General features: G+C 44.1%; 1 protein-coding gene across 4 annotated transcripts in view; it reads right to left on the bottom strand.

Moving 5' to 3' along the window:
* Nucleotides 1-2968: 2968 nt before the first annotated feature.
* Nucleotides 2969-14753, bottom strand: part of MOB3B (MOB kinase activator 3B) — a 187030-nt gene continuing 175245 nt past the window's right edge. For all 4 annotated transcript variants that reach the window (XM_027616095.2, XM_027616091.2, XM_027616092.2 and 1 more), the window contains exon 4: nucleotides 2969-4428. In XM_027616095.2, the coding sequence (XP_027471896.1) occupies nucleotides 4399-4428 (30 nt within the window). In that variant the 3' untranslated portion in view covers nucleotides 2969-4398. The remainder of the gene's footprint in view (nucleotides 4429-14753) is intronic.

The raw sequence follows: 14753 nt of genomic DNA, 5'->3' as shown, positions 1-14753 counted from the left end.
CTCAGGAAGAGAAACCAAAATGCTTGAATATAATATAGATATGGATTTAATGTGGACAAATGGAAAAGAAAATTTATAAAGCAAGTCAGGACTTACCAAAGCCACAATAAAGTTTGGAGAAAGCGTGCGGTAATTTCTTACATTCACTGTTGGTTACATCCGTAATGCACAGTGACATGGAAAGCCTGGGGAAGGGTTCAAATGGAGGTGCAGAAATGTTAGCAACGGGGCAACAAGTCTTCCAAGAGAATTCTGCCCTCGGGAGAGCGGAAGGGAAAGGAGGCTGAAGGCCATTTGCTAACAGTCTTCAAATACTTAACAGACATGCAAACAAGGCTCTCATTTATTATGCTTCTTCTTATCCTAGATGATCCCTGGGTCTCTCTTAATGTGAGACACTAGGAAAGGTGTGCTGAAACCCAAAGATTTGGCTCAGGTTAAATGGGAGGATTTCAGATGTTGTGAAGTGTTCAGTGAGGTATACCAAAGGATGTTGTGGAATGTCTATGCCTGAGGTCTTCAAGAGGAGAATGGGGTTTTCACTGGGAATGTCACTGATTTGGTTTGGGAGGGTAGAAGGAATGGATTAAGAAATCTCTCGAAGTTGCTTCCACTCATCCTAGTCCTCAGAAATGATAAAACACCCCAGGAAGAGAGAATTAACACCTAAGAAGCAGAATCTGACTCTAGTTGAGTATTTCTCAACCTTCTTTTTTTTCTATTATCATCCTCCTAAGGAGCCCTTTAAGATATTTTATTCTTAATCATCCTCCTGAAATTTTAATACCACATAGAAACTTTATACCTACTATGGCCCTTTAAAGGGCCACAACCCACTGTAATATCTAAGATTCCTCCCCCCACCAAAAAAAAAAAAAAAAAACAACCCACAATTTTTGCACCCTTGAACAATCAACTTCAATGAGAATACATGCTCTCTAAAATAAACCATGGGTCTGAACAGGAAGTCATTAAGGATGGGAGCAAAAAAAAAAAAAAAATTATACATATTTCAACTCTGGCTACAGGGACCATACAAATTCTCATTAGCCAGCATACTAATGTAGTGCCCCCTTCCTCCTTCCCCTTCCTTCTGTTAAATGGGAAGTTATGAATCCTTTATCATTGCTATATCATTTAACTGCAATGGTAATAATCTTTTGGAGACCCTGCACCTCTTTGAGAGTATTAAGAAAAGAACACACACTTGCATAGCCTCAAACTCTATATGTGTGCATGCTGAATTTCAGAGCTTCCTAATGAATTATTTACCTTTATAATGAATGGATCAGGCCGACAACACCTGAACCCACTGGTCAAGCTTCATATCATGAAAAGAGACAACTAGACATTATATGCTTTCTGATAAATGCAATAGGAAGGAAACATCACTTATGTAGTATTTTTCCTTAAAAAATATGTTTAACTGAGTCTAATAAAGAGGAAACAATCAGAAAAAAAAATCCAGATTGTGGAACATTCTATAGAAAACGAAGCCTGAAATCCTTAATAACGTCAGTGTCATCACACACACACACACACACACCCCCACCCACCCATCACCACCACCACCACACCAAACACATACCTAACAGGAGAACTCTAGCCCATTTATAACTAAAGAGAATGACAGCAAATGCCATGTGTGATTCCTAATTGGATCCTGGATAAACAACCACAACAAAAAGCTATAAACATTTTGGGGGCAATTGAGAAAGTATTTTAAAGTTTTATGATGTCTGCAACGTATTTTGAAATGGTTCAGCAATAAGAATGTATATTTACAGAGAAAGAGAGAAAATATATGGGAAAAGTCAACAATTAAAAAAATGTTAACAATTGATGCATGTAAGTGAAGGGGACGTGGATGTTCACTGTAATCTTTTCTTTTTGAAATTTCCACTTTGAAATGTCTTGAAATAAAAAAGATAGTGGATACATGTATTACCCAACTTAAAAAAAAAATAGTGGGAAATGAAGGAGGAAACAGGAGGTGAGGCTCAGACCCAGAGAGCTGGAGGTGCCTGAGCCATTGCCAAAGAGCTGAGATTGCCCCTCTTTGCAATGAGAGGTACTTAGGATGTCGTCAGGTCAAAGAGATAAAAATTACCTGTAATAATAAAAAAAATTACCTGTAATATTACAGGTAATAATAATTACCTGTAAAATTTCTTTAGAATTTGCCAAACAAAGTTCTGCGGAATAGGAATACTCTAATTAAAAAATAAGAGTAGTTTGCCGGCACTGATCCTAGAAGAGTTGATGAATGCAATTAGAAATATAACCAGGAGGAAATTGTGCCAAGAAGCTTAAAAAATATTTGGTCTTTTAAATTGAATGGGAATTTCATATGCACAGTCAACAGAAAAGAACCTTAAAAAGAATTAATAACAAATGTCTTCAGAGTCCAGCATCCTGCTTGATTAGGCATCACTGACATGCAGGAACGTGGTCAACTTAATGCAAAAATCCTGTGGTTTTTCCATGGCGTCAGAATTTCAGAGTTCCTCCCAGGGCCTGGGCTCCACGCTGTCATCTCTCTGTCCCTCTGCTTGACATCCCCATGCAGTACTTACTGCGTATTGCATAGGTTGGGAAGAGGGGGTCTTATTTCTTTTTCTCTGGATCCTTAGGACAGTCAGATATTCTTTCAGCCCAAAATGATGCTGAGAAGAATCTTTGCCTATCTTTTTCTCTCAGAGTTACTTAGGAAGCCAAAAAAGGGGAGAGGGTATGTTTGTTGGTGACCAGAGCACAACACGGTGGAAAGAGGTAGCAGCATTTGGATTCCATGAGACGACTTGGACAAGACGGGAAGCAAAGGTGGCTTTACCGGGTCAGGGCAGGATGCCACAGTGCCCAGCCAGTCAGCCCTTTCTTTGGACAAAGAAAGATTTCACGTTCTCTAGGCTCTTGTGGCAGCCACGGATGGCTTTAACGCATTAAATATAATGAAACGAGATCAGGGTTGTTTAGTTATTCTTTAATCGTTGTTACATTAAAATACACTAATACATTCTTATCTACTTCCCTCCACCAATTGCTACTTTGTCAAATTCAAAGGGTCACTGGGAGTATCATCACCCCTTCGTTACAGGCTCTCGGGACCACCACCAGGTTTGTGGATGAAGCAGAGAAGGCAACGTTTCTGCAACTAAGACTCACTTCGGTTTCAAAAGGCAGGATGTAGCACAGGCTGTGCTATTTTGTTGACTGGAATGGGAAAACCGGGAAGGAATGGAAGAAGAAAGTTAGCTCCAGTTCCACTGTTACCTTGGCAACGGTGGCACAATCATAGGGGCAGAAATTAATTTGTGCCATAGCACAATCCGGCTGGGGTGGGGGGGGGCAGGGCGTGTAAAGGAAGAGAGAAAACAGGGGCTGGACGAAGGCGCTCAGAGGGCCAGCTGGGAAGGCTACGAGCCAACGAGCCAGCTGGCTGAGTTATGTGCACCAAATAACCAATTGCACTTCTGTTTTTTTTTTTTTTCCACTGAAATTTTAGTATTATGTGGAGACAGCCACAACTCCCTCCCCTTTGGTCCAGAAAAACGTTGTACTAATCTGGCTCAGGGGTTCGGCTGATCATTCTTGGTCGTTTACAGTTTCTTTTTCTTCCTCTCTTCTGGGAAACAGGAAGAAAATATCTTGAATAGAAGAGACAAGAAATGGTGTGGTTGTAAAAAAACAAACAAACAAACAAACCACATTCTGTTTGGAGTTAACTGGTAACTCGTCAGCTTTCTGCTCGCGACCGGTCTCCTCCCTGTAGTTAAGGTTTGTTTGGGGTCATGGAGTGGTCCCTGAAAAAAACCTGCCTCTCAGGGAAAAACGTGTTGAGGCTGCGGGGTGGGTCTCAGATCTCTTGTGGTTACACCGCCCTGCGTGAAGTTAAACCACAGAATCAGATCAGGGCGAGAGGTCTGAAAGGAAGGCTTGTTATAGAAAAGCTCGCTGCTCATCTAGAGTTCCAAAATTCACCCGGTACTTAGAAAACACGTGACAGAAAAGTCGGCCAGTTGACAAGACAGAAGTGGAAAAGTACGAGTGTCTCAGTCTCAAAACCTGAATTCCAGTAAAGCTTAGGCGGCAGGTCACAGGCAGAGCTGCGACATGCATGGAAGTGCAGAGGCTTCCTCGGGGTGACTCAGAGCCAGAAGGGGCCAGGGGGCAGTCCTTCTTGCACGCTGTGGTCGGACAGGTCCACAGGTCGTGGCTAGCAGCACTCAGAGGGTTAAGAGCACACGGGGTGAGTGGGGAACGTCTCTCAGGAATCACCGTTGTCTCCACCTCTCCTGCTCCTGGAAGTAGGTGTGCCACGCCAGCCAGGGAGGTCTCCCTGCTCAGCACTCCAGGAGCAAAGAGCTTTCCTCTGTCTTCCAAAGATAAGGTGGGGCGTCAGTGACACATCCTGCTCGTCATCTCTTTCTGGAAAGCAGGGAGAGAAGGATGGTTAGGAGTAACTAGAAGCAATGACTTGCTGAAGGATTCTAAAAATACCCTCAGAACCTCTGGAGCCTTTGACCAAGGAATTGCAAGCACGGTCCATGGATAAGGCTCAGCATGCAAATGTGTTCCATTTGGTCTGCAGGTCTGTTTTTTTGTTTTTGTTTTTGTTTTGATCAAGCAATGTTAAAAACAACAACAACAACATCCACCCCAAAAAACTTGGCTAACTTGCCGAAACTCCAGGTTGTCTGCTTTTTTGGAAAAATCGCAAGAGTTGGAGCCACTGGACAGCCGGAGTTGAAGAACAGCTGTCCTCTTCAGATGGAGAATGTGCTCTCCAGTTGGCCCCAGCCCCCATTACTCCCAGTTGTCTCCCCAACAGGAGCCAACTATCACTTACTGATTGATATGGTCATTGGATTTAGACTGCTATTTTTCTTATAGATGAGAATAGTTTCTTTTTATCTACGTTTCAAAGATGGAAAAATGAAGGACAGCCTAAGTGGGTATAAGGCAAAGGAAGTGGGAAGGAGGACTTTTCTGAATGGGCATGAAGAATATACCAATGTGTCTGACATGCTCCCACCTGGCCTTTCCCTCAACTCCATCACCTGCCTGGCTCCTGTGAGCATTTGCAGATCCCAAATGTACCATCTTTTCTCTTTCTCCGGACTGCTGCAGAGGTGAGACCCTTGCCTGTGGCCTGCTCCTCCCATATCCTGCCCTCCTGAACTTAACTAATTGCCATTCCTTTTCCCAGCTCAGGCAAGATGACTTGCAAGGTGCCTGGAAGGCCTTCTGCCGCTCCTGCCCCCACCACTGTGGAGTTTGCCACTTCTTCCACCAGTGCTGGCCTGGAGTCCTGCTTACAGTGAGCTGGTTTGTACGTCTGCATGTGTGTGTGTGTGCGTGCACGCATGGACCGAGGGCATGTCTGCAGGCCCTACTGGATGGACGGCTACCGCATGTCAAGAAAAGAAACACTCATGGGCTCACCATATGTGCACTCATCTGTCTCCCCCGCCCCAACACAGTGCCCGGCACAGGACGCCCACTCCACTTTCAGCTCCAAGAACGGCCTGGAGAGCAGGCTGGAAGGAGCCCTGTGCCATGCAGCATCTGGGAGGACACGCTTAACAGCACTCGATGTAGATGAATGAGCTGCTTTCAAGTCCCACCTCCTGCGGAGCTGATGGTAGCTGCCCCCTCTCTCACATGCTCACCCCGGATCACCCCAGCCTAGAGAACAGAAAACATCGGAGTAAAAGGAGTTTGAGAACAGGAGCGCCCAGGTGCTTGGAGACTCTATTAGAAAACCATACCAAGGCGTTGGTTAAAGAAATGACAGAATATACACGGCATATTCTAGGCACTTTTGCATCCTTATAATATTATTAAGCACAGGCAATCACATACAGGTACATATAGTGAAACACGAACTGACCACTTCCTTCTGCTTGTGACTTGTCCTATGTACCAGGTACCTGGGAGATAAGGTTGCTGTTTGTAAGGAGCTACACTCCATCAGAGAGAAAGAAATGTAGATCACACACTAAAAGACAAGGATACAAATGCAAATATTTGGAGGAAGGGAGACCATGAGGCATGGTAGCTCCAAATTCTGGCCACAGTTAGAGCCCAGTTCTGCCCTCACTACCTATCTGTGTGACCGCCTTGAGTCTTTGGGTCTTAGCAGACATGCCTTTTCTTTAGGGATCCCCTCCCTAAACTCTGACATAGGGCATATCCCTCTTTCCTGCCTTTCACAGGACCCTTCTTCACAACTAGAATAGCCTATTATTTCTTTCATTCCTGCCTCCCAGATTCCTCCCATGTCAGATCCTATAATATCCACAAAGGAAGGGGCTGTGTCTGCTCTATTCCTAGTGCCTGGAAACTGATATTCAATAGATGTTTGTTTAATGAAGCAATGAACGGGCCCTCAGTCTCCTCATCTGTAAAATGGAACTGTGAGATGACCTGAGAAGGTGACCGGGAAGGTTAAAAGTATTAAGATATGCCTGGACTTAATACACATTAATTCCTCCTCCTCAAAAGCAAACACATGGCAATAATCATTTCATGCCAGAGCAAGAAAGGGCTTGAAAAGACTTCCCTGATAATGTATCCACTTAGACGGACCCCAAAATTTAAAGGAGGACCCTGATGATGAGGCGGGGAGAAGGGGACTAGATAGCCGGGGTGGGGGGGAAGAGTGGCCGAGGTGGAGCCCTCCGTGGTCTGGTGTTGCTGTGGCTGGAGTAGAGAGGCCAGGCCGGGAGGGCATGGGGGTAGGGAGACAGGTAAATGCACAACTGCCCAAATATGGACCCATGCAACCGGTGTGAGGACTGGAAAGACATGATGACAATCTTAAAATGAATCTGCTGTCCCTTTGATAAGCTTCCAAAAGTTCTTGTGCTTTTGGTTAACCTTTGATGACAAAGATGGGGAAAGTAAGGTGGGAAAGCAAATGTGCACGTGTGTGATCTGAGTTAGCAAGAGAGACAACTGGCAGGGGGGAGATCACAGGCTGAACACAATTTGGCCTTATAACTAATTCTGTCACTATTTGCAGTGGGTTAATACTTTTGGAAAGAAAGGAACTAGCATTTGTGAAGCACCTATGAGGTGCCAGGTGCTTGGTGGGGGCAGGCAGAGGTGTTACGTCATCACATCTGTAAAACTCTATGAGAAGGAACTGTGACCCCATCTGACAGCAGAGGAATCCAGGCTTCAGAGCAGAAGGGATTTGCTCGAGGAGAACAGGGAAGCTGCAGAGCCAGACCAGTAATAGTTACTTCTACCCAACAAAGCGCAGCTCTCCCTTAGTCCCAGGGTCCCTCAAAGCTCTGCAGATATTACATCCCATAACTTTTACACTAACCCTGTGAAACGAGACTGGTTGTGCTTACTGAAACAGGCTCAGAGACAGACAGTGTCTTCTAAAAGTCACACTGTTGAGTAGCAGGGGTGGGACTTAAACTCAGGTCTAACTGAAGGCAAAGGTCAGCTCTTTCCACTTACACCATGTGATTTGTGGTTTAAAAGCCTCTGAGACATTCTTAGGAAGATACACTCTGATGATACTGATATTAATTGACATATATTCATTATAAACGGTTGCAGTCATTCCTGGATTTTCAAAATATCGAAGGTATTTTTTCATTACCCAGATGGATGGCACTTGGAATTACAGGTGCCCTGGGTAAATACTAAAACCACTAGAAATATGGAAGAGTTAAACACACACACACACACACACACACACACACACACACACGGGAATACTTTGATAGAGGACATGGTACTTATCTAAAGTCACTGAGTTAGTCTGTGAAAAGCCAGGACTGGTGGTTTCCTCACTGCAAATACTTTCTTGCCTCCAAATGAAAGAGAAAAACTGTTTACGGGGAGCAGACCAGGAATTCCCAGATCCTTCCCTGAGGAAGAACAACTCAGAGCCACCCTTCAAAGCTGTATTCTAGCACTTTCCCACTGGGTGGTGCAAATGAGCTGGTTAAGAAATAACTGGCCAAACCAAAAAACTGGCCAATATTGGCTTCCAAAGCATTTGTCATCATCAAAGCCCTCCCAAAGGCACCTAGCAGAACCAAACACATTCCTTCCTATTGCGGAGAGGGGCCTGAACAACATCTACTCACGTTGTTCTTTAAGAATGAATTTGCTGGGGCGCCTGGGTGGCTCAGTCGGTTAAGCGACTGCCTTTGGCTCTGGTCATGATCCCAGGGTCCTGGAACGGAGTCCAGCATCGGACTCCCTGCTCCATAGGGAGCCTGCTTCTCCCTCTCCCTCTGCCTGCCACTCCCCCTGCTTGTACTCTCTCTCTGTCAAATAAATAAATAATCTTAAAAAAAAAAAGAATGAATTTGCCATTGTAGGAGTTATCTAAATGCATCGTGCATTAAGGCTGACTGCTAAAGAACTCCAAAAGGTGCTCGAAAAGCTTCTGCAGAGGTGATGAGAATTTTCTGAGAAAGGTTCATAGGCACTGTATTTGGCTTGTCTAGGAAGATGTTTTTAAGCACCTGCATTTAAAAGAAAATCCATCCTCAGGAAAGAGTAAAGCTGGGTTTTGGTTGGCTCGCTCAGTATTCTTTGTTTTAATGTAAGGAAGTAATTGATTTTGTAAAGTCCCTGGTTCCCCACTGTCAACAGAACACATTCCATACTCCAGGGTCTGGCAAACAAAGCTGTTCATAACAGACTCATGCCCTCTGCTCACCTCCTGTTGAACCCCCACCCACCCACTCACACACCACACCCACCAGGCAAACTGGACTCTTTCCCTGTTTCTAACAGGACACGGTCTATCAAAGTTTCTAGTAGTTTTTCTAGCTGTTTCTTCTATCTGGGAAATGCTTTCTGCTCTTCTGTGCCTGGCAAATATTGACATCCTTCAAGATCCAACTGTCAGCTCCCAGAAAGGGTTCATTAGCAAACTGCTTGGTTTCCCCCGTTGCACACACATATCATATCACTTTCTACCAGCAGTGGAATTCATCATTTCATTTTTGCCTGAATATGAGAAGACCCTTACAACTTTGTTGTATATTAGTGTATGACGAGAAATATTTTGGTCAAGTCACTGAATAGTACATATGATTTGATCTAATTATTTGGGGAAAAAATACAAACAAAATATAAGTCCACTGTGATGAGTTTATCTCTGGGTGAATGAAATGATGTATGTATTCTCTTCCTGGCATTTGCCCTTGGCATATCCTCTTGAATTCTGAGATATTTTTAATACACATGTAATTTTTTTTTCTAAGAAAATAAGTTCCAGTAATTTAAAAAACAACAAAAATAGAAGTAGACCAAACCTCCAAATTGAAATCATATTTAGTTTTAAAAATAAAGTTAAAATGGGGGCGCCTGGGTGGCTCAGTTGGTTAAGCAACTGCCTTCGGCTCAGGTCATGATCCTGGAGTCCCGGGATCGAGTCCCGCATCGGGCTCCCTGCTCGGCGAGGGGCCTGCTTCTCCCTCTGACCCTCCCCGCTCTCATGTACTCACTCTCTCTCATTCTCACTCTCTCAAAATAAATAAATAAATCTTAAAAAAAATAAAAAAAATAAAGTTAAAATGACTTTTGGCTACTTTTCTGTAGAATGGGGTGGTGGTTGAAATCAGCGTATCTGTATAAGATATTCAAGCTCTTCTGTTCTAATCTCAACACTTTCAAACTGGAATAGAGATATCTCTTAGCCATTGCAACAAGTGTTTGATATCTGTAGGATAAACCTGCATGAACTCTAAAAGTCTAAACTTATTTTCATTTATTTTTTATTATTATGTTATATTAATCACCATACATTACATCATCAGTTTTTGATGTAGTGTTCCATGATTCATTGTTTGCGTGTAACACCCAGTGCTCCATGCAGAACGTCCCTCTTTAATACCCATCACCAGGTTAACCCATCCCCCCACCCGCCTCCCCTCTAGAACCCTCAGTTTGTTTTTCAGAGTCCATCGTCTCTCATGGTTGGTCTCCCCCTCTGATTTCCCCCCCTTCACTCTTCCCCTCCTGCTATCTTCTTTTTTTTTTCAACATATAATGTATTATTTGTTTCAGAGGTACAGATCTGTGATTCGACAGTCTCGCACAATTCACAGCACTCACCATAGCACATACCCTCCCCAATGTTTATCACCCAGCCACATCCCTCCCACCCCCACCTCCAGCAACCCTCAGATTGTTTCCTGAGATTAAGAAATTCCTCATATCAGTGAGGTCATATGATACATGTCTTTCTCTGATTGACTTATTTCGCTCAGCATAACACCCTCCAGTTTCATCCACGTCATTGCAAATAGCAAGATTTCACTCCTTTTGATGGCTGCATAATATTCCATTGTGTATATATACCACCTCTTCTTTATCCATTCATCTGTCGATGGACATCTTGGCTCTTTCCACAGTTTGGCTATTGTGGACATTGCTGCTATAAACATCGGGGTGCACGTACCCCTTTGGATACCTACATTTGTATCTTCGGGGTAAATACCCAGTAGTGCAATGGCTGGATCATATGGCAGCTCTATTTTCAACTTTTTGAGGAACCTCCATACTGTTTTCCAGAGTGGCTGCACCAGCTTGCATTCCCACCAACAGTGTAGGAGGGTTCCCCTTTCTCTGCATCCTCACCAACATCTGTGTTTTCCTGACTTGTTAATTTTAGCCATTCTGACTGGTGTGAGGTGGTATCTCTGAGGTTTTGATTTGTATTTGCCGGATGCTGAGTGATGTTTTTTCATGTGTCTGTTGGTCATTTGGATGTCTTCTTTGCAGAAACGTCTGTTCACGTCTTCTGCCCATTTCTTGATTGGATTATTTGTTCTTTGGGTGTTGAGTTTGGTAAGTTCTTTATAGATTTTGGATACTAGCCCTTTATCTGATATGTCATTTGCAAATATCTTCTCCCATTCTGTCAGCTGTCTTTTGGTTTTGTTGACTGTTTCCTTTGCTGTACAAAAGCTTTTTATCTTGATGAGGTCCCAATAGTTCATTTTTGCCCTTGCTTCCCTTGCCTTTGGTGATGTTTCTAGGAAGAAGTTGCTGTGGCTGAGGTCGAAGAGGTTGCTGCCTGTATTCTCCTTTAGGATGTTGATGGACTCCTGTCTCACATTTATGTCTTTCAACCATTTTGAGTCTATTTTTGTGTGTGGTATAAGGAAATGGTCCAGTTTCATTCTTCTGCATGTGGCTGTCCAATTTTCCCAACACCATTTGTTGAAGAAATTGTCTTTTTTCCATTGGACATTCTTTCCTGCTTTGTCGAAGATTAGTTGACCATAGAGTTGAGGGTCCATTTCTGGGATCTCTATTCTGTTCCATTGATCTATGTGTCTGTTTTTGTGCCAGTACCATACTGTCTTGATGATGACAGCTTGGAAATAGAGCTTGAAGTCCGGAATTGTGATGCCACCAGCTTTACTTTTCTTTTTCGACATTCCTCTGACTATTTGGGGTCTTTTCTGGTTCCATACAAATTCTAGGAATATTTGTTCCATTTCTTTGAAAAAAGTGGATGGTATTTTGATGGGGATTTCATTGAACGTGTAGATTGCTCTAGGTAGCATTGACATCTTCACAATATTTGTTCTTCTAATCCATGAGCATGGAACGTTTTTCCATTTCTTTGTGTCTTCCTCAATTTCTTTCATGAGTATTTTATAGTTTTCTGAGTACAGATTCTTTGCCTCTTTGGTTAGATTTATTCCTAGGTATCTTATGGTTTTGGGTGCAATTGTAAATGGGATCGACTCCTTAATTTCTCTTTCTTCTGTCTTGTTGGTGTATAGGAATTCCACTGATTTCTGTGCATTGATTTGATATCCTACCACTTTACTGAATTCCCGAATGAGTTCTAGCAGTTTTGGGGTGGAGTCTTTTGGGTTTTCCACATAAAGTATCATATCACCTGCACAGAGTGAGAGTTTGACTTCTTCTTTGCTGATTTGGATGCCTTTGATTCCTTTTTGTTGTCTGATTGCTGTGGCTAGGACTTCTAATACTATGTTGAATAGCAGTGGTGATGGTGGACATCCCTGCTGCGTTCTAAAAGTCTAAACTTATTCTTATCTGTCAGTTTACCCATTTTTAGAACTGGTAGTGGAGGACAGGGAATAGGTGGACACAAAGAAAAGTAAAATGACTTATTCTAGGTCACACAAGTAATTTCTGACCAAGCCGTGACGACCAGAGTCCAACTGACTCTTAGCTTACTGTATATCCCATCACACACTTTAACGATCTATTTTTCACATAAAATAAAGGGAAAACATTGACGAATACTAGGTGTCAGTCATCATGCTAGCACGGCAATTTTACTAAGTTAACCTCAGAAGCCAGAAAACAAGCTCTAAAAATGGTGGCATGATCACAGAATCACAGCCTACTGTTGAAGCTGGGAGGACACTTGGATATTGTCTAGTCTAAGACCTTCACCTCAGAGACTGAAAACCCAGATCATGAGAGAGGTGACTAGCCTGAGGTGGCGCAAATAATTAGCCGCAGAGCTATCACCCCTGGCCTGTAGGCTCTGGACACTTGGTGTGGATCTCAGAGAGGCAATCTGTGCAAACAAGGATGTCTCAGAGTTGGCTCAGTGCGCTTCAGGTAAAATCCAGCCTGTGTTACTGGCTTTCCCTAACCGATACTCCTTCAACAGCTCTGTACAGTTTTCAAACTAAGTCCCCAACCCTAGAGTTCAATGCTCTTCTTGATCTGGACCCCCCAACCTCTCTGCCACCCTGTCACTCCCCAGCTCTCCTTCTCTCCTGCTGAACCCACGGCATCCAGAAACCTCTTGTGTATCTGCTTTTGTTCATTCCTCTTTTCCCAGAACACCTTTCTCCCAACTCCAGCATCCTTCAAGGCTCTTGTGCAGTGTGCCCTCTTCTCAGACACCTTCTCCCACATCCTTCCTTACCCCACCCCAAAGAGTCTTCGGTGCTCCTCTTCTGGTTTCCTGTGGTGGCCACCGCACCCTTCACCATTGTTCTGTGACAGTTTATTCCTTCCCTGGCTCCAGCACAGGGCTGCCACTGAAGAGATGAACCACATCTTGGGTCTGTTTGGACCCTGGTGCACTAGCCCTGACACATAGCAGGTGCTGGAAAAATGTTTGTTAATTAGACTAAAATCCAATGAAGAAAAAAAAATGATTAGGTCTACAAACCCAGTGAAATGAGTGGTGGAGTGAAAAATGTGTTGAGTACCTACCATGGTAGAGGCACTTATGTTTATTTTGTGGACTTCTTTTCAAAACTCTGTGAAGTAGGCATTGCTTTTTCTATTATACGGATGAGGAAAAGGAGGCTCAGAGAATTGATGTAACTTGCCCATGTTCACATAGTGAACAAGCAGGAGAATCAGGATTTGCACCCGGGTGGACTCAAGAACAAAAATAAGCCAACAAACTAAAAACACACTGTTTCCATTACTCTGCTGGGGTGAGAAATAAAAGCAGCGAGGCCTTTTGTTTTTCTAGCGTTTTAACGTATATTAGGGCAAGAGGTGCTATAACAACAGCATCCTGAAGCCTATGGTTTTAAATTCCCCAACTCTGCTAATTCTGAGAAACAAGAAGGAGAAAGAGGAGGAAGAAATGTTGAAAATAAAGAAATAACTGAGGAAGAAGAGGAGCACAAAGAGATGAAAGGAAGGTGGGTGTAGAAGCTCCAAAGTGTGGTAAGGAGAGCACACTGGGCTAAAAACTTTCTGGAATGACCTTTATGTATCCCCCCCACAACCCCGGCCCGCCCTCCGTTGGCCACCATTAAAAACCCAATGTCTTAAAACGGGGTGGTTTGAAGTACACAACCTAGTGTCAGATTTGGCCCTAAGAGGGCAGTAAATTGCCTTCAGTTAAGAGCGCTCGGGCACGCGCGCACCCACTCACCCACCCACACCCACACACCCACACACACACTTGCGGGCGCGCGCGCAAGCACACTGGTGCACACACACATGCATACACACACACGCGCGCCCACGGACGCACCTGCCCTCTCCAGTAACGGAGTTTCATCGGCACATTTAAAAGGCAATATGTTAAGGTAATAGTTGCTGAAAGAGCACCAAAGAAGAATGGCGAGTCCACGGGGTGAAGCATCTCTGGCGCTCCGTACTGATTATTGCTCGCTGGCCCACCGCCCACCGCCCAACAGCCCGGCCTCAGCCCCCCAGGGCTCCGCCCCGGGCTGGCGCGTAGCTGCGCCCAGCCTCTCATCAGCCCCCAGTCTCCTCTCCGACAGACTTGGTAACGTGGGTTTGAATGCAGCATGAAGTACAAGGACAGTATTTCTGGGTGGACTGGAGGGTGAGGGTACAGGGAACATATCGGGAAGAATTTCCTTCCCAACAGCGAGGCTGGGCCTTCTGCGGGTGTTGGCCTGATCAGAAAGCAAGCTTTCTGCTGGGCCTTTCATCCTACAAGTGCCATTTTTTTAGACTTGAAAACCTTGTTGTATCCACATTATCCATTTGTTTCTTCTGTTATTGGCTATTTTTTTCTTCCCCTATGAAGTGGGTGCTTTGAGAATGTTAATCATCTTGAAAATTCTATTTCTCTCAGGAGTCTTGCCCCTTTCCCTCCTCCGTTCCAAACAACTGTGCTGGTGGTGTCTGCGCCAAGATCTCACCAGAACCACCACAATCCCCCTGCCCCTCCAGGGTCCTCAGCTCCTACCAACACCCATTTCCCACAGGTCATGTTGCTACACTGGAGGTCAAGCAGATTATTTGCAATTTCCTTATCTCCAGATCTAACC

Source organism: Zalophus californianus, chromosome 13, assembly GCF_009762305.2.
Source record: "Zalophus californianus isolate mZalCal1 chromosome 13, mZalCal1.pri.v2, whole genome shotgun sequence".
NCBI classification, from domain to species: domain Eukaryota; kingdom Metazoa; phylum Chordata; class Mammalia; order Carnivora; family Otariidae; genus Zalophus; species Zalophus californianus.
Note: the sequence above shows the minus strand (reverse complement) of the source record. Positions and strands in the feature narration are given on the sequence as shown.